This window comes from Bison bison, unplaced genomic scaffold, assembly GCF_000754665.1.
Source record: "Bison bison bison isolate TAMUID 2011002044 unplaced genomic scaffold, Bison_UMD1.0 scf7180017864197, whole genome shotgun sequence".
NCBI classification, from domain to species: Eukaryota; Metazoa; Chordata; class Mammalia; order Artiodactyla; family Bovidae; genus Bison; species Bison bison.
Window position 1 is genome coordinate 334515 of NW_011494769.1, and position 19954 is coordinate 354468.

At 40.0% G+C, this 19954-nt stretch overlaps 2 protein-coding genes across 5 annotated transcripts in view; one reads left to right on the forward strand and one right to left on the reverse strand.

Moving 5' to 3' along the window:
- Window positions 1-12503, forward strand: part of SLC12A6 (solute carrier family 12 (potassium/chloride transporter), member 6) — an 85668-nt gene extending 73165 nt beyond the window's left edge. For all 3 annotated transcript variants that reach the window (XM_010844167.1, XM_010844168.1, XM_010844169.1), the window contains 10 exons: window positions 1636-1755; window positions 2672-2776; window positions 3152-3320; window positions 4849-5044; window positions 5832-6001; window positions 6767-6898; window positions 7498-7605; window positions 7801-7985; window positions 8374-8507; window positions 9456-12503. In XM_010844167.1, coding sequence (XP_010842469.1) covers window positions 1636-1755; window positions 2672-2776; window positions 3152-3320; window positions 4849-5044; window positions 5832-6001; window positions 6767-6898; window positions 7498-7605; window positions 7801-7985; window positions 8374-8507; window positions 9456-9547 — 1411 coding nt within the window. In that variant the 3' untranslated portion in view covers window positions 9548-12503. The remainder of the gene's footprint in view (window positions 1-1635; window positions 1756-2671; window positions 2777-3151; window positions 3321-4848; window positions 5045-5831; window positions 6002-6766; window positions 6899-7497; window positions 7606-7800; window positions 7986-8373; window positions 8508-9455) is intronic.
- On the reverse strand, window positions 12349-15861 carry EMC4 (ER membrane protein complex subunit 4). Of its 2 annotated transcripts, XM_010844165.1 has the most exons (5): window positions 15672-15861; window positions 15236-15350; window positions 13442-13595; window positions 12960-13120; window positions 12349-12715 (listed from the first exon to the last, which is right to left on the reverse strand). In XM_010844165.1, the coding sequence occupies exons 1-5, from the start codon at window positions 15755-15757 to the stop codon at window positions 12680-12682; spliced, it is 552 nt and encodes a 183-aa protein (XP_010842467.1). In that variant the 5' UTR covers window positions 15758-15861; the 3' UTR covers window positions 12349-12679. The 2 variants fall into 2 exon arrangements, with proteins under 2 accessions (XP_010842467.1, XP_010842468.1); XM_010844166.1 differs by lacking the exon at window positions 12960-13120 and having other exon boundaries at window positions 12425-12715; window positions 15672-15854.
- Between the last annotated feature and the right edge of the window lie 4093 nt (window positions 15862-19954).

Consider the following 19954-nt stretch of genomic DNA (forward strand, 5'->3'; position numbering starts at 1 on the left):
AGTTCAAGTTTAGCTCTACTATTTCCTAGCTTTGTAGCTTTCATCAAAGCTACATAGTTTTGTAGCTTTCATCATAACCACATAAAGTTTCATTTTATTCATTAATAAAATGGGACTAATCGTATTATCTATCTCATAGGATTGTTTTGAGATAATCTAAAGTGCTTAGCACAGTGCCTGGTACGTAGTAAAGCTCTTAATGAAATGTTGCTACTGCTGTTGCTGTTGTGTTCACATCTCAGTCCTTAAAGGAACTATCACATTTTTAGCTACCATCCCATTTCTTTTCTTTCATAGCTAGAAGTTCTTTAATATGTCCTATTATATACTTGTTTGTACATTCCTCTTTGCTGACTTTTTCCTTGATCCCTTTCTAGCTTCACTTACCAGGGGTGGGTAGTGATGTGACCTTTATCTGGCACAATTTTAGATCATCAGCTGATCTTAATACCATTAATCCTCTTTCTAGATTTAATGTTAGTTAAAAGTTCATTATGAACGTTTTTTTGTGTTACCAGTTGCTTTTGGTTTTTTTCCTCTTTCTCTTTACACCCTATATTTTCATTCATTGGATCTAATCTTCGCCAGATTAACAACTGCTCTGTTTGTTCTTTGAAATTTATCATACAACTTAGTTCATTCTTTACACAGTACAACTTCAGTAAATGTAGTTGTCTAATTTATTTAATCAAAACAAGAATTCCATTATTTTCTTCCAAGTTCCCTATGTAAAGTAAGGAAACTAATGGCAGATTTTTTTTCAGTGGGTTCTGCAGGTATGCTAATAAATTTTCATAAAGTTTTTAGAAATATTCACATGAAATGCTTTTTTTCTAAAGATCATAGAGTTGTTAATAATTCTGACTGCATGTCCCATCCCTGCTTTGCCATGTAGGTATTAATTGTCCTCGTAACTGCAGATGGCTTTTGTAGCATCCTGGTTCATTTATGTATTATTCCAGCAATGGGAAACATTAGCACTAAGGAGCTTCCCTATGGCTCCAACAGTAAAGAATCTGCCTGCAATGTGGGAGACGTGGTTTCAATCCCTAGGCCGGGAAGATCTCCTGGAGAAGGGAATGGCAACCCACTCCAGTATTCTTCCCTGAAGGAGGAGTCTGGTGGGCTCCAGACCATGGGGTTGCAGAGTTAGACACGACTGAGCAACTAACACTTCCACTTTCTTTTCAAGGATGCTTTGGGGCTCAGTGCAGATCTATTGATTGTTGCCAATCCATGATAAGATAACTATAAAAACTAAGAAAAAAGGGCTTCCTTGGTGGTCCAGTGGTTAAGACTATGTGTTTCCACTGCAGGGGGATGGGGTCAGTCCCTGGTTGGGGAAACTAAGGTCCTGCATGCCTCATGGCACGGTGCTCCCCTCGCCCCCCACCACACACATGGGAAAAGATGTTTAGAAACTTTTATACCAATTTGACATTGGCACGGCCTCCAAACATAACATTTTTTTTCTAGTAATTCAATTTTACTGCGTTTTACAGAGTTTCTGTCTACAACATATTGGAGTTTTAAAAAATAATTTTTCACCAGTTTAAGAAGCACCTTTATCACAGGCTTCTCTTATAGCTGCTTAGAAAAAACATTTTTTATTTGTTTTTGTCTTTAATTTTCTAGGGCACTCTCTTTCATGGGAATGAGTATCTGTCTGGCTCTGATGTTCATTTCTTCCTGGTATTATGCCATCGTAGCTATGGTAATAGCTGGTATGATCTACAAATACATCGAGTACCAAGGGTGAGTCTCGATACAGTCTTCATTGATGCTAAAACTATGGAAACTGGCTAGTTTGGTTAGAGCCATACCAGTGAAATTACATTAGGGATCCAGATAACTTCATTCATCTGTACCTAAATTTTGATCATAAGGAGAAACTATTGAGAAAATATGGATCAATGAAAAAATAAAAGGAGGTACTGAAATAATAATGATTCAGTTCAGTTCAGTCACTCAGTCGTGTCCGACTCTTTGCGACCCCATGAATCGCAGCATGCCAGGCCTCCGTGTCCATCACCAACTCCTGGAGTTTACCCACATTCATGTCCATCGAGTTGATGATGCCATCCAGCCATCTCATCCTCTATCATCCCCTTCTCCTGCCCCCAGTCCCTCCCAGCATCAGAGTCTTTTCCAATAATGATTAGTATTAAATAAATATAAATATTCTTGCTTATCTCTTCAGGCAAGGAATTGTGTCTGAGATGAAAAATAAATCAGTCCTGAATAACTTTGTAACAACTTCATTAACAGCTTGCCCAAATTAGGAATAAATAACACTCTGATTTAGATTATGTTGAGTTTTGCTTCCTGTGCATTATTTTTGAAATAATTTGAACTTTGGATCTGTAGTAATTTCCTAATCCAAATTGCTATTTAGCATTCTTGCTTTTCAGCAGTTACATCGCAGGACAAGTGAGTGACCCTCTCAGCCTTTATTCTGAACTGTTGTACAGTTCAGTGTGTTGATGGAGCATAGTGTTGATCTGCATACAGTGGGTTCATTGTGTTAGTAGTGAGCATCATATAAATAGCTAATACAAGTTTTAATCTACTTTGTGTGTATGTTACTTTTAAATAAAGTAAACTTTAGTTTTTGAAATTGTACTTGCTAGATTTTAAATCTGTCTCTGCTGTTTTCGCCCCTTTCTCTCAGAGCTGAGAAAGAATGGGGTGATGGTATCCGCGGGCTGTCCCTCAGTGCAGCCCGATTTGCTTTGCTTAGGCTGGAGGAAGGACCACCACACACTAAAAACTGGAGGTAAAAAAAAATCAACAGAATTGGCACACAGAATTGTGTACTTCATTGATTACAGCATAAGGAAATTGTGTGACCCAAGGAATTCGTGTAATGAACCTGTTTTGACTGATTCTAAATCCTTGATCTCTGTGACCTTTTAGTTATATATGATCTAGACTTCTACCCTTTTAATTCTTCCTTCACGACTGATCAACTTGAAATAATACTGGGAAAATTCAGAATGACTATATAGCCTCATCATTTTCTCTAATCTCTTACTTCTGTCAAATTATATGTTTTATTCAGATCTCCTAAATTAAAGGGTAGGATTGTCATTCTTTCCTCAGATCCAAAGTGTTTTCTCATCTTACCATCCCCCTGCCAACCTCTTTGCAGGCCTCAGTTGCTTGTATTGCTGAAACTAGATGAAGACCTACACGTCAAGCATCCTCGTCTCCTCACCTTTGCTTCACAGCTTAAGGCAGGAAAGGGTCTCACAATTGTGGGCTCTGTCATCGTCGGGAACTTCCTGGAGAACTATGGTGAAGCGTTAGCTGCTGAGCAGGTAACAGTCAAGGCTTAATGACCTAGTAGAATTTAATTTAGCTTATGGTTTCGTTCAGCTGAATCATAAGACCTCAGATTTCTAAGTTGATCCCTTTGCTGAGCAACCTAGGAGGTGTCCTTCTTGTGCTGACTTGTATGGTCATATTCTCCAAATAATAAGGTGAACCAGAAGATAATAATTTATTCTTCCCATTCAAAAACTTTCTAAACTATAAGATTATCAAGGCTAAGCACTATTTCCAAATAGACTCCAGACATTGACTCGGCCCTGAGAAAAATCACATAAATAAATCATCCCTTGAACCATGGTGATAATTCCTGTCAATTTAGTTGTGACACCAAGGAGCAATGAGCACATTTTCTTCCTCTTTACTAATCTTAATACATGGTAGCAGAACCAGGATTTTTTTGCTAAGTCTGATTAGCTTATGGGAATTAAAGTTCTTTCTGAAGAAGAAAGTAGTTTCCATTCTAATATTTATTATAAGCAATAGATAGAACTACCCTGGGGAAGTTTCAATTGCATTTTAAAATTTTTACTGAAGGACTTCCCTGGTGGTCAGGTAGCTTATATCCCATGCTTCCAGTGCAGAGGGGCAGGTTTCAATCCCTGGTCATTGAACTAGACCCACATGCCACAACTAGAGAAGTCTGAGTGCCACAGTGAAAATTTACCAGCGCAGCGTAAACAAACAAGTAAATGTAATAAAATTTTTTTTTAATTTACTGGGTTTCATTTTGGAATGAAATGAAATGTTTAGCTTTGAAACACTAAAACTAGAAGTGCTGAAGAAACATTAGTCCAGAATGATCATAAAAATAAATGAAAAGCACAGTATTGGAAATCAAGAGACACTGATTAATCTAGATACACCCTGACTTAATCTGTGCCTTTGGGAAAATCATATCCATTTTCCATATCGTTATTCCCTTCACCATTCCACCAAGATAGTGAAGTGAAAGAAATACAAGTGTCATTAATAATCACCATTAAAATATCAAAAAGAATGTGGAAATAGGAGAAACAAGGAAATAAAACATACCGGAGAGAATTCTGAAGTGAAACTGAATCTGAATCATCATATTGATTGAATTTGAATCAATATGATGAAACTGAATCATCATATTGAATTTCTAGTAAAGGAGTCAGAGCAAGACTGACACTGAGGAAGGAAGATTATGTTCACACTAACCCTGGGTCATTAAGGAATACCGAATATTCACTTTGTGAAGATCTCTGTTCTCAATTTGTTTGGTATGTTAGAAAGAAAAGCAGAAGGGAGGGAAATGTAGAGTATCTACATGTAGACAACTATCTATGTATGTAGTAAGCACCCAGAAAGTGAAAAGGCAAAGGATAATAAAATTTCATTGGGATAAATTAAACTTTTTTAATTGTTCTGTACAAGATACGACCTTATACAGAGTTTGGAAAGAGGAGGGGAATATAATATGGAGAAGAAGTAAGAAGTTAAAAGACCCGGGATAAAGTAATCTAATTTTGAGGTTCTGGTTCTCTCTTTCAGACCATAAAGCATTTAATGGAGGCAGAGAAGGTGAAAGGGTTCTCACAGCTGGTGGTGGCCGCCAAACTGAGGGAGGGCATTTCCCACCTCATCCAGTCGTGTGGCCTTGGGGGCATGAAGCACAACACAGTGGTGATGGGATGGCCAAATGGCTGGCGCCAGAGTGAAGATGCTCGAGCTTGGAAGACTTTTATTGGTACAAACCACTTCTTGTACTATCTTGAGGGCCCAAATAGAGGATATACTCTGACCCCATTCTCCAGCCTTGTACAGTAGAAATTCTGTCATTGCTGAAACGTAGCCTTATAAGGGCACCTAGGGGCTTCCCTGGAGGCACAGTGGTAAAGAATCCACCTGCCAGTGCAGGAGATGCAAGAGACTCAGGTTCGATCGTTGGGTTGGGAAGATCCCCTGGAGGAAAAAAATGGCAACTTACTCCAGTATTCTTGCCTGGAAAATTCCATGAACAGAGGGTCCTGGTGGGCTACTGTCTGTGGGGTCAAAAAGAGACAGACATGACTGAGTGACTGAGCAGACAGAGCGCAAATAACTGTTAGTAGTAATAACTGATTCTACTCACCTCCTCCAGCCTCACATAATGTTCATCACTTGTTTATCTTGCCAAGTCTTATGTTTGGAATTATCTCTGAAATTGTCATATTTCCAGGTGTGATCTCCCACATTGACATTCTAACAGGAGTTGGAGGAAGTGTTCTTCAGCATCAAAATCTCCCAAATTCACATACCCCGCTGTAGAAACACAGTAATCAGAATACACCTAGTGATGTAAATCATAGGTCTCAGTCTAATTCTGTTGGCTATTCAGATTTTTATTAATAAATTTTGTTACTTGATTTGGTATAACCTACTGTGTAAACGAAAGACTGTAAAAGGGCATTACCCTTTCTTTGCGGACATGGTAGGAAGCAAAGCAAGCCTGAGGATTCATCTCTGCTTATCCCAAGTCTCTATTTTTTCTCTAGGCACAGTTCGAGTGACAACTGCTGCCCATCTGGCCCTGCTGGTGGCCAAAAACATCTCCTTCTTTCCCAGCAATGTGGAGCAGTTTTCTGAGGGCAACATTGATGTGTGGTGGATTGTACATGATGGGGGGATGCTCATGCTATTACCATTCCTACTGAAACAGCATAAGGTATTTTGACACCTTTTTAAAAAAAAAGTCTCTCTCCCTCAACTTCTGTCCTGGTTGGTTCACTAGACAGTTTTTTTTCTTTAATTCTATAATGTTGGGGCTTAGAAATGTTGGAGATTGTTCTTGGCCTTCCATGATCCCAGATTCAACCTTATGAGAAATAGTTTTCTTTGTAGTTGATATCTAACCATCTCCAAGGGAAATTCAGCAAGTTTATTAAGCTACATATCAGCCCTTGTGAAAAAAACATTAACAAGTGAACATGTCCTGTTAAAAAAAAAAAAGAGCAAAGTGCTGGAAACCTAAGGGGTATGTTGTCTTGCTCATTCTTTGGTAAGACTGAGATTTAAAATAGTAAATATAGCCAGTGTCTATTGACTTGGCCCACCTCTCCCTTGAGGTGTTTTTTTCTGTTCTTTCTGTTCCTTCCTCAATGAACTTTTTTTGCCACAGAGAAAAAAAAAATAGTAGAGTCTGCAGGGTGTCATTAGTATGCTGTCTGACTAAAGCACCCTATTAATGTATCACATGCTGTCTTTTCCATTTTGCCAGTTTTTTTCTTGTTATTAAATAAGAACTCTCTTAAACTGTATTTCATGTGTTCATAGTCAAACTTTTGCCCAAGTACAATAATATAGCAAGTAAGAAGCTAGGAACAAATACCTTGATACTATTCAAGGTTGTTCTAGGCAAAAATGCCATCTGAGTAACTCTTTTTCTGCTTCCTTGCATTTAATTTCCCATGTATATATGGTACTTTCTCAGGTGTGGCGAAAATGCAGCATACGGATCTTCACAGTAGCCCAGCTAGAAGACAACAGTATTCAGATGAAGAAGGACCTGGCCACCTTCTTGTATCACCTTCGCATTGAGGCAGAGGTGGAAGTGGTAGAGATGGTGAGAAAGCTGAGTTTGAGATCAGAGAAGCTACCCTTCCCCCATGTCCCACCCTGTCATTCTAGAATCTCTTCTAGTCTGGGAATTTCTTCAGCTGCAAATGTGGATTAATCCCTTAGTTCCAACAAGACTCTAGTATATTGATTTAGATAAGTATAGTGCATATGTGGTGTGTATTTGGTGGCGATTTTTAGTTTTGCTTTCTTGTTTATTATAGTCCTTCTATTTCTGCCAGATTCTTGTCTTAATACAGTTTCATTAAGTTTCTATTCATATATTCAAGCTAAAGTCACACATAGGTTTTTTTTTTTTAATAACTTGGCAGTATTAAAATAACAGGATTTTGTGTTTTGTGTTTCAAGGAAACACATATGTAATGGTTAGATTGTGGGAAAGATTCAGAGCTCTGGATTTGATCTACAGGCCACAGCATTGTTTTATGTAGCTCAATGACTGAACAAAAACTGAAACCTAGGTTGATACTGTGCTAGTTGCTCTTGTTTAGTGAGTGGAAGTGAAAGTATGTGTTTCTTGTTCCTTTGTGCTTATTGCTCATTCCTTGAAGCTTATTGTGCTTATCTGTGTGGTCTGTATGGCAGCATGACAGTGACATATCCGCATACACTTACGAGCGCACCCTGATGATGGAGCAGAGGTCACAGATGCTGCGGCACATGCGCCTGTCCAAGACGGAGCGAGACCGAGAGGTGAGGCTGCCACGTCGGCCTCATCCTGGCCTGGGAGGTCTTTCACTGAGAGGGATGATGGTATTCTCACAGCATGACAGATTCTTCCTTACTTGCTTTATTAGTTACTCTACAGTAGCCACATTTTAAAATAATTAAAGATGATGCATGAGAGAAAACAGATATAGTATCATAGTTGTGTTGGGCCTCCCCCAGGCACAGCTGGTGAAAGATCGGAACTCAATGCTACGACTGACCAGCATTGGCTCTGACGAGGATGACGAGACAGAGACTTATCAGGAGAAGGTGCACATGACGTGGACGAAAGACAAGTATATGGCGTCTCGGGGACAAAAGGCCAAGTCAATGGAAGGGTTCCAGGACCTGCTTAACATGCGTCCGTAAGTTTCCAACTCAAACCTAACGTAGTATCCCCGTTAGTGCCACAGATGCGACTTTGCCTGGGTACACAGGATGGAATCTAGTCTTCATTTCACCCAGATCCAGCCATCTTTCTGTTGTTGGCCTATGCATACCAGCCACCAATTAATACTGTACACAAACCATCTTTCTTCCTGCCCATACTGTGTTCCTGGTATAAAACAAGCACACACAGAATGAGAAAACCCATGATATCAATATTTTAAGGCAGTCATTTGTTCATTATATTACTCATACTCTCAGCAAAAAACCTCTAATATCTCAAGTTTTTTAGAGTTGACGATATGCCTTAGTTTTCTCTTTGCCATAACCCACTTCTGTTTCTAACCCCTCGCCCTCCCCTTCCAGGGACCAGTCCAATGTGAGGCGGATGCATACAGCAGTGAAGCTCAATGAGGTTATAGTTAACAAGTCCCATGAAGCAAAGCTGGTTTTGTTGAATATGCCAGGGCCACCCCGAAACCCTGAGGGTGACGAAAACTGTATCCTTTCTGACAGAATTGCTGGTAGGGAAAATCTAAAATGTGTTTTAGATGAGACACTGAGTAACTATAAAGGTCACTGCCTATGACTTCCCCTCTTGAGAAGGGAAGACTGTTAAAAGTCTCAGGCAAGGATCCTTACTAAGTAGTGATACTATGCTTCTTTGGGGGAGTTGGATGTAATATTCTCTCAAAACCCTAAACAAATTTTTTAGGTGGTATATCTGCACAATGACTTTTAATGTTCAGTATATAGAACCATTTCTGATCATCCTAGAGATGGAACACCATATCCTTTCCCCTTTCCAGGCTCTTCCCACTTCACAAAGTCTCTCTTGGAGGAAGTTAAAGGGGAACTTCCTCTAACTGAGGGGAAAAGACAAGGGTTCGTCCTCATACTCTAATTCCAGGACTGTTTTTATGGGCCCCTTCAGCACTGAAATAGCAAAGACTGGTCCATTTCTACAAGTACCATTAAGGAAAAGAGGTTAAAAGCAAACAAAGAGTAAATCATCTGTATTTCAGTGAAACAGAAAAAAGAAGTGGCAGGGAAAAAATGTAACTCTAGGAGCTGCACTTGGAAATTACTTGGATTCTCTCTTGGAATCTTACAGTCTACCCTGTTGTGGCTTTTTCTACTTTTTGGCTTATTTACTGTGTACTGGTAACACATTACTTGTGGGTTTCCCCCATTTTAAAATAAGTTAGAAAAATCTAACCAGTGGGAAATAGTTTTGCATTAATATTATTTATGCCAAGAGACTAGATCCCCAGATTACTTCACAGAACTGAATTGAATCCAGAGTTCAGACTTCTCCAGTTCTGACTATATAATAATTAAGCCTGTTGATTTTTCAGCTTTGTAGTCAGATAAACTCAGATTATCATGATGCCAGGTTGTAAGAATGCTCTTTTCCTACTTAGTTGTCTCCTTGACAATTTCTGAAGACATGGAGTTCCTGGAAGTACTCACTGAAGGACTAGAGCGAGTCCTTCTTGTCCGAGGTGGTGGCAGTGAAGTGATCACCATTTATTCATAATCTACTCCTGAATGGCTCTGCTTGGCCTCACCTTCTGAAAAGGATTCTATCCTCCATGGAAGTGCCAGCTCTTCATTACCACTCCCATCAACTAGAGACCTGCATTCTGTATACATCACACTGAACTCTTAATGAGCTGAGCCTCAAGTCCTTGTGCAAGAAAGTACAAACCGATCTGTTCTTCGCTACCATATGACCTGCTGTCCTTAAAGAAGTAGATCTTCCCTCAACATCAGAACACTGCTCAAGGCCTGCAAGCCATGCCTGTTCCAGATGAAGGCAATTTAGGATGAACAAACTAAACCAATAAAATAAATTGGTAAAAGAGATGCTAGAAAGTCAACTGAAGTCAAAAGGCAAATACACAAGTACACATCTAAAATTAAAGATGAGTCTTAGAAGTCATGATTCAAGATGACACCATAGGGGTAACAGCCAGAGACAGCCTCATCATACTAAGGAATTCATGGCCAAGTACATGGGGGTCTTACATCTTTGTGTAGGTAACTGTGGCAGGCCAAGATGAAAATTTTCATCAGTGCATCCACTGCTCTCTGGGACTCTTAATTTTATATTAGGCTACTAATATGTAAAAACTGAAACATGAAACTGCAGCCTCTACTTCCTCCGAAACAAGATTCCCCCAAAATATGTTTAGGTACACATACTATATTATATATTTCGGCTGTTTTTCAAAACCCATTCTGTGGTTAGGATTGTAATACAGGCACTGTTGCCATGGAAATTGTTCTTTAGAAGGCTGAGTAAAAATTCTTTCAGGTTCTTTTCAAATGGACAAACAAAGGGAACTCCAAAAGGTATCTATCAAGATCTGGATAAATACAGTCTGTAGTTACCTATGTGATATGGGCAAAATACATAAGCTGTTATCCAGGAAATATAGATGATAATGCATATTGACCAACAGATTCTCCTTTCCTTCTCCCTTTTATGTCCTCTGGATTATAGGCACAGATCAAAAATCATAGTAACAAACGCTAGGAAGACTGGCAAAAATCCTTCCCTAAACCTTTGGACTGTCCTTCAAAGGGGGAATCCAGCAGTGGAATTTGAAGTTTAGAGCCATACTCCTTCCATAGTGCCAAAGTTACTGAGCTGCTGCTATTCTTCTTACCTGCTTCACTGAAGTGGTGTAACTGGCAATGGCCTGATTCAAGAAACTTCTTTAAGAAACCTGTGGACTTACTCCCAAAGCCATAGTGAAGACCTGAGGCATGTGCCTCAGTGCTCAAAGTATGAGCTTTTTTTTTTTTTTCAATTCCTTATTCTGACTGCAGAAACTTGGATCTGAACTAAAAAATTATCCAATTTTGCTATTTGTTTTGTTTTCAGAAAACTCAAAATGTGTCAAGAAAATACTTGTGCAAACTTCACTAATTTGCTAACTTAATGATCACAAAACATCTGACTTTGAAGCATAGGTAAGCTACCCTGTGTGGCTGAATGGTAATGTTATGTGAAGTCTTCATTTATTTTACAGGATAGATAGGGTATTTCAAGAAACTATCTTGCCTGTATTCATGGCTGCTTTTGAAATTCATTTTATGAATGATAAATAGTGCCAGTCTTTGATTACCAGTAGGATATGGAGCAAGCTGCTTTGCTCCATAGTCTGCAGACTATTCTTACCCTTATGGACAGAGGAGAAAAACCCTTCAATATGACTTAAGAAATTTGAGTTATTTTAATTTATTTCCTTTCCTCTTCTTTAAATCTCCAAGCTTAGTCAGGTAGCATGTTGTAAGTTTTGTTTTTTTTTTTCCTGCTGCTTCCTGCAGAGGGTAGAAGCATTGTTTACAACTTCCATTGCAACACTCCATTGCTAAGTTGAGTCCGGCAGTAGCAGAACAAGCCCCCGAGGACCCAAGCTATTAATGACCCATGCTCTAAAGTCAGCTTGCCCAGGAATTCCTTTATATTTACACCCTCTGGCCAAAGTGATACATGTATATGTATTCTTTTCCATATAGAAAAAACGTGGGCAGAAAATAAGGTTAGTTTTTAGAAGAGCCTTTTGTGGCTGGAGCTCTGTAAGAATCCTTTAAAGGGATAATGGAATTAGTGGCTGCTAATATAGCCCCTACTGCGCCCCTAAAACAATCACTGTTACATGGGGAAGCGGTTCTTGGGCCAGATTTAAACTCATCTCTGTCTAGAGCATTTCATGTCTACATGTCACTTATGTTGTCTGCAAAGCGTCTTGTCTCTTAATCACTGCAAATAAAGCAATACTGAAAACTTGACAAGAGAATGCATCTTAGGGGAGGGGGCTATGTGTTTTAAGCAGAAAGAAAAAGGAAAGACATCTTCCTGCTTTTTGAATGAGATCCAGCTTTTAAGTCTTAGCTGTGACTTTACCAGGGCAGGTTATGACAATATTCATTTTCTAATTGCTGGCCCTCTGTGTTGCATAGCTATCTTAAAACTGAAGTTTGAATCGCAGCATCTGTTTGACAGGTTCCCAGTTCCTCTCGGGGGGGAAGATCACCACTTTATATCTTCCATTGCCTCCGATTCCTGTTGCCCCAGCAATCCTGCCAATCCTTACTCCCCCAAACGTGTTAAAAATCCATTTTTGTGGATATTAAAGTAGTTATTACACTGTAAGCATTTTATGCGCTTTTTTGGTCTGATTTATTTTTCTTTTCATCATGTATGATCTGAATTCACATCTTCCACAAGTATCTCCAACGGAATTTTTATGTCCCAGCTTGTGTTAAATAGAAGTGAAATATTAAGAAGAATAGATTTAAGAAAAACTTGTGCAACTTTTTTTTTAGTATTGTTCTCAACCATTTAATTTATTAAAAGGAGATGCTGCTGTGGTTCTTGATTTAACAACAACCATTCTTTTGTTTACATAGTCATGGTTTTATTTGTTGTTTTGCTCTATACTGGAAACATAAATAAAGTTTTCTACCTTATTTTCAGTCAAGAGTTGTGGTATAGTTTTTGTGTGTTTGTAGTGATACATACATTGTCTTTCACCATGGAAAAAAGAGCTTTTGGTTTTTTTCAGCAGGAGATAATGTTAAGGGTTAATAAGCTGAGAAGGAGCCACTGGGCATAAACAATCCAGATATATAGGTACCAGGTGCTTCTTTCTTAAGTTCACAAAAGCAGTCCTCCTCCACTGAACTCCATCCTCTGAGAAACGAAAAAGTAAATAGGTTAATGGTGAGTGTTGAAATAACTTCCTAAATTGAGTACTTACTACTTTAATCACAAGCTCTATTTTACTTTATCTTTTAAGAATAACAACTCTCAAATTCCTAATGGATCTTATTTAAGAAATGAGCTCTAATACCAACTGTGATCCCCCACCATCAAATGGGTCAGCTATTTACTGTACATTAGAGCTGCTCCAAATTTAACTTTCCTTTTGCCTTACCTCAGGGGGTTCAATGAAGGCTAACCAGTCTGATGCATGTGTAGGCAACAGTCCCATTGACTGGCACTTATAAACAGCCAATGCCAAACCCATAAGGTTCCCAATGAGATACACCAAACCCTGAAGAAACTTCTGGCTTGAACTTTCTAGCATCTTGAAAGCTGTTGGGGTAACAGAAAGTGTCAAAAACCAAAACAACTTTTTCTTCAGTATGAATCAGGCCATATATTAATATAAATAATACAAACAGCCCCATACTAAGATAGCAATAGAACCATTAAAGGTGAACAAAAACCCACAAGCACCATTTTCCCCTCATGCCACCACCACTGCCATCACCACCCTGCACTGCAACTAGCCAAGAGCAAGCTGTGCCAAAGATTTACAGTGGGTTTTGCCAAAGAGTTTGCCTGTGATTCTTAAAGCTTAGTTAGGGTGGATTATTATTTCAAGAATATTTACTGGCAAAAAAAAATACTTACTGGCTGAAATGGCCATAAGTGCCTGAATGGGTCGCCAAGCCATCATACACACCATCATAGTAGGGAAGATGGAGATAGTATTGCCTGCCATGTACATGATGAAGAGGTTCATAGGAATCTGTTTCAGGGGACCCAAGGCAATGTCCCAGCAGCGCTAAAACAAACACAGTTTTAACCACTGATTACTATCCTTAGTTCCACATTTATCATATCACTGACGTTAAAGTCAAATGAACACAATTCCCAGTTCTGTGCTTCTCAGCTAACTCCTCAGTTCCACCACCTCTGCCATTCTCTCAACTTTGCCACAGGAACCTTGCTCGTCTACTAAAATAAGGCTTCTTCACTATTTTATGTGTTTCCCTATGGATTTTCCAGATACCATTTTTCCCCCATGACTTTAGGTAAAGAAGAGACTTCCCTACTTTTGTTCTTATACTTCACCTATCATTGTCCCATCTACAACTAAAGAACTAGATAAAATCCACATAATGGTATATCAGCACACCACATTTACTAATAGAACAGACAAATCAAGATATGTAAGATGTGAATGACATTATTAACCCAACTGACATACAACACCACCTAACATACAGAATTTACATTCTTTTCAAACACAGATGGGACATCTACAAAAACTGACAACTGAGCCATGGAGAACATGTCAATAACTCTCAAATCATACAAAGCATATTATTTGGTTATAATGTAATTGAGCTAGAAATCAGTAACAAAAAGATAACTAGAAATTTTTTCCTATGTCTTAGAATGAACAAATGTGCTCTAAATGATCCACTAATCAAAGCAGAAATGTCAATGGAAAAAGAAGTACTAACTGATAACAAAAATACCATATATCAAAACTGTAAGACCCAGAGCTTTGAGAAATTTACACCTTTAAATACATATTAGAAGACTAAAAGTAGTATCTAAGCGTTTCAAGAAATCGAAGAATAAAAAATTAGAGACCCAAGGAAATGGAAAGGAAGGAAATCAAAATGAGAGCAGAAACTAATTTGCTCAACATCAAGAAAGCCAAAGGGGTTTTTTGAAAAGCAGTATTAAGGCTGAGAGGGAAAAAAGTGCCAGGCACTGTTGCAGGCACTTGGGAGACAAACATCTTGCTCTCATAGAGCTTACAACAATGGAAAAAAAGAGATAATAAAATATATGAATGATATGGAGAAATATAAGAAAATAAGACAGGGAGTGGCATGAGGGTAGACTTCACCACAAAAGTAACATCTGAGAAACATAAAGGAGATGAGACAGCAAATCATAAAGGAATCTGGGGGAAAAGGGAAGAACAAGTACAAAAAGCCTGAAATAGGTTGCCTGGCATATTTAAGAAGCACCAAGGAGGTCATTCTGGGGACAGGAGTGAACAAAAGGCAAAGTGGTAGGAGATGGAATGACTTAGACCAGGATGATCGATTAAAGCAATAAGAAATAAGATTTTCAATCTATTTGAACCAACAGGCTACTCTGACAGATTGGATGAGTGGTATAAGGGTACCAGAGTAGAAAAGGGACTTCAACTGGAATGCGCTGCCCCTATAGATAATTTTCAACCTACTTTTATTATACCTTATGTTCAACCATCTTTTATTTTCCCAATTAGCACTTTTGGAGCTGATACGGTCAACTAATGTAACACTTAAGCAGTTTAGCTACCAAATATTCGGGATAAGGGCCATCTTCAGTAAGATATCCATGTGCTGCCTGGAAGAAGAGGTAGGTGTGTAGCTCAGAACTGGCTCAAGGACTATGGTTACATCTATACCTCTGTACCTTCTCCACTAGGATCCGATCTGTCTCTTGAACGCTGGTATCAGGCACTTGCTTGTCCAAGTAACCAACTGGGTACAGCGAGTCTCCCTGGCCACCGCCCCGGTCACTTCGGCCCCTACAGACCAAACCAAAAAAAACTAAGGCTGTAGCCTCCCACACTTCATATCCCGCATTTCCTGTTCTCATCATAGGAATAAAGATCCTCAGATGCATCTACCTATATTAGACCAAGCCCTCCCGTGGTTTCGTCAGATCCTGGCCTACGGGGAAGGATGAAATAAGCATCCTTTGGACACAGAAATCTCCACGGCAGAGAAGCCATCAGCTCCCCAGAAGTCGTCTTTTTAAGAGAGTTGTACCTGAGGGCTCAGGTCCTATTCCTTTGGGGTAGTTCTACAGTGAAAGCTCTGATATCGAGCTTTGCCCAGCACTTCACCTGCTGCCTCCTCCAGGTCCGCTCAGCTCAATCGCCCACTTGAAGCGCCGGCCTCGGTTAGCCACCAGGCTCCCTTGGGCAGTCATGGCGACAGCCGCCTTCCAATGCGGCAAAGCTCTGGACCAAAGCGTAGCCGGATCCCAAGCCCAAAGACCTCGGCGACTTTTTGGGCTCGCTCTGTAAGTCCATTTCCGGCGCGCAACTATAGACGTCACTTCCGCCCCGGAAATTGTCCCGTGGCCAATTTGTGCTTGAGCTTGGTGCTAAAGGGACTGTTGCGCTTTCTTTTCTCTCCGAAGAGAACTTTTAGGTGTTGGGTGTTCCTTGACCTCTGAGGTGCGGTTTATGGGACAGAGGAAAGTCTATACTGACTCTGCGTTAGAGGTTGAAGCCAAGAAAGTGAAGTGAAAAGTCGCTCAGTCGTGTCCGACCCTTTGCGACCTATTGAATTCTCCAGGCCAGAATACTGGACTGGGTAGCTTTTACTTTCTCCAGGGAATCTTCCCAACCCAGGGATGGAACTCAGGTCTCCCGCATTGTGGGCGGATTCTTTACCAGCTGAGTAACCAGGGAAGCCCAAGAATAGTGGGGTGGGTAGCCTAGCCGTTCTCCAGCGGATCTTCCCGACCCAGGAATCGAACCGGGGTCTCTTGCATCGCAGGCAGATACTTTACTAGCTGAGCTACCAGGGAAGCATTGAAGGCAAGGGCTTCTGCAACTTTTACGCCTTCTTGGGAACACAAGTTCAAATCTCTGTTTGTATCCATATAAACTGTTTATATGCGTGGTGAAGCCACACATTGTGTGACTTTGAGCGAGTTATTTAGTGGCTTCTGAGTGTTGAATGTCCACCGTATTCCAGGAGCTTTGTGTTTATTATATTCTTTAATTCTCACAGTAACAATGCGTCGTAGATAGTTCTATCCCTGCCCTGCACAAAACCTGGGAGGCCTGTGGGTGTTTTAAGACTCTTGGGCTCGGGATTCAGTTTCCCTTTGAGTCATGGCTTCCCTACTTAACTGTGTGACTTTGGGGCAAGTCAGATTCTTTGTTTTCAAACCTTTTCATGCGTACCTGCTTTCAAGGCTTGTTCTGAGTTTAAACGGAGTGCTTGCCACAAATGCATTCCATGTTTTTTATTTTATTTTAAATTTTATTTTTGCCTGTGCTGGGTCTTTGTTGCTGCATGTGGGCTTTCTGTTATGAGGAACAGGGATAGTGCTCTGGCTTCTCACTGCAGTGGCTTCTCTTGTGCAGGAGGAACTCTAGGGCCCAGCTGTCTTCAGTAGCTGCTGGGAATGTGCTCAGTAGTTGTGCAGGGGCCTCGTTGCTCCTTGGCATGTGAGATCTTCCCTAATCAGGGATGGAATCTGTGTCCCCCCTACCCCAACTAGCAGTTTGACTCCTAACCACTGGACCAGCAGGGAAGTCCTGTTTTTTTAACATCACTAATCTCCAACATTCTTCCTAGTGATTGGGTTTTATATTTAATTATATGCCTATATCATAATTAGGGAGAAGGCAATGGCACCCCACTCCAGTACTCTTGCCTGGAAAATCCCATGGATGGAGGAGCCTGGTAGGCTGCAGTCCATGGGGTCTCGAAGAGTGGGACACAACTGAGCGACTTCACTTTCACTTTTTCACTTTCATGCATTGGAGAAGGGAATGGCAACCCACTCCAGTGTTCTTGCCTGGAGAATCCCAGGGACTGCGGAGCCTGGTGGGCTGTAGTCTATAGGGTCGCACAGAGTCGGACACGACTGAAGTGACTTAGCAGCAGCATATCATAATTAAACCTATTACCAGGTATTTGTTTACTGTTTTTTTTCCCCTTTTATAACCAATATTGCTGCCATTGTCCTTCAAGTCATATACTCCTTCCCTTTTAAAGTACTCCTCTGCTTGGTATAAAATTTTTTAGAGTGCTCATGTTCATGCTTAGTGGCTAAGTCTTATTCAACTCTTTGTGACCTCATGGACTGTAGCCCACCAGGCTCCTCTGTCCATGGGATTTTTCCAGTCAAGAATACTGGAGTAGGTTGCCATTTCTTCCTCCAGGGGATTTTCTTGATCCAGGAATCAAACCTGCATCTGCTGCCCTGGAAGGTGGATTATTTACCACTGAACCACTTGGGAAGCCCCTAATAAGGTACTAAAGATTTATTTATTCCTTTATTCTAGGAATCTCACAGTGTTATTTGCTGAAATGTGTTCCAAAGAACATGAAGCTATTGAGATTGAACTCAGAAAAGGTTCCAAGGTCAAATAAATTCGATATTGTATTCTGCACATACATCCCACAGATTCTCAGTGCTATTAGTATAACACTAAAACCACAAGAAGTGATGCAGTAAAGAAACTCCTTTTCATTTTGTTTTCCAATCTGCCTGAACGAGAAATCTGTCTTTTTTTTCATTACATGTGTTAGTTTCCAATGGAATCAGTGTTCTGTAGAACACAGGGGGCTACCTATGTGCTCGAATTCAAGAGAAAGGCGAAGTCACTCTTTTAACAATCTGACTGATATTCTTAAATTGTTAGAATATCATGAAAAATAATAGATTCTTTATGTAAATAGAGTTTCAGATTGGAATGAAACTTGTGTGGATCGAAGTTTTTGCACAAAAATGTGTTTTGCAAGAAAAGTAAAGGGAAACCTATATTCTAATCCTGACTCCAAATGAACTCCTGAGAGGAAGGAAGTCCATTGGCCTTCATTTCTTCATGTATAAAGTAAGTGATTGACTTATACTAGATTACTTCTAATGGTAACTTTTAGTTTTTTGCATATTATTATTTCATATATGGCATATTCAAAGAAAATAGACATTGTAAACATATAAAGGAATAGTGGGATTTCATATCATTTTTTAAAATTGTACTTTCCATACTTTTCCTAATACTCTGCATTATGCAGCTACCACTTTTGGATTTAGAAAAAAATAAATGTTATTAATTATGTCACCCTGCTTATTTAACTTATATGCAGAGTACATCATGAGAAACGCTGGGCTGGAAGAAACACAAGCTGGAATCAAGATTGCCAGGAGAAATATCAATAACCTCAGATGTGCAGATGACACCACCCTTATGGCAGAAAGTGAAGAACTAAAAAGCCTCTTGATGAAAGTGAAAGTGGAGAGTGAAAAAGTTGGCTTAAAGCTCAACATTCAGAAAACGAAGATCATGGCATCTGGTCCCATCACTTCATGAGAAATAGATGGGGAAACAGTGGAAACAGTGTCAGACTTTATTTTTGGGGGTTCCAAAATCCCTGCAGATGGTGACTGCAGCCATGAAATTAAAAGATGCTTACTCCTTGGAAGGAAAGTTATGACCAACCTAGATAGCATATTGAAAAGCAGAGACATTACTTTGCCAACAAAGGTTCGTCTAGTCAAGGCTATGGTTTTTCCTGTGGTCATGTATAGATGTGAGAGTTGGACTGTGAAGAAAGCTGAGAGCCAAAGAATTGATGCTTTGGAACTGTGGTGTTGGAGAAGACTCTTGAGAGTCCCTTGGACTGCAAGGAGATCCACCCAGTCCATTCTGAAGGAGATCAGCCCTGGGTGCTCTTTGGAAGGAATGATGCTGAAGCTGAAACTCCAGTACTTTGGCCACCTCATGCGAAGAGTTGACTCATTGGAAAAGACTCTGATGCTGGGAGGGATTGGGGGCAGGAGAAGAAGGGGACAACAGAGGATGAGATGGCTGGATGGCATCACCGACTCGATGGACGTGAGTCTGAGTGAACTCCGGGAGTTGGTGATGGACTGGGAGGCCTGGCGTGCTGCAATTCATGGGGTTGCAAAGAGTTGGACACGACTGAGCGACTGAACTGATAACATGACATGATTTTAAACCTAAAAGCAGAATGATTCGGAGAGTCACCTTGAGAGCCCTTAAAAAATACTGATGCCTTGGCCACACCTAGAGATTTTACTTCATCTGCTTAGCGGGGATCAAATGCATCAGTGTTTTTTGTGTGGCTCTCCTGGTGATTGTACTTTGCAGCAAGGATTCAGAACCACTGACCTAAGAGTGTTTCATTGCTCTAAAATGACAAGGTTTGAATTTACACAGAGTAGTTTAAGCAATCATTAGTTTTTGAGAGCCTCCTTGTATTCCTCCCCACTGGGAGAAACTTGAATTAGAAAATAATAGGAATACTGAAATTGTAAAAATAAATATTAAACTTCCCTTACTTTGTGGCTTTGAGTAAATGTTATTTTAATTAAAGAAACTATGAGAAGGCAAACCATGATTCCACAGGTCACATG

Excerpts from the sequence above, each read along its gene's own strand:
- EMC4 (XM_010844165.1), bottom strand. The coding sequence starts at position 15,757 with ATGACTGCCCAAGGGAGCCTGGTGGCTAACCGAGGCCGGCGCTTCAAG. Across the intron at positions 15,351-15,671 it reads GGACCTGGAGGAGGCAGCAG|GGGCCGAAGTGACCGGGGCG; the intron begins GTGAAGTGCTGG and ends TTTGGTCTGTAG. Across the intron at positions 12,716-12,959 it reads CCTTCATTGAACCCCCTGAG|AGGATGGAGTTCAGTGGAGG; the intron begins GTAAGGCAAAAG and ends TTCGTTTCTCAG.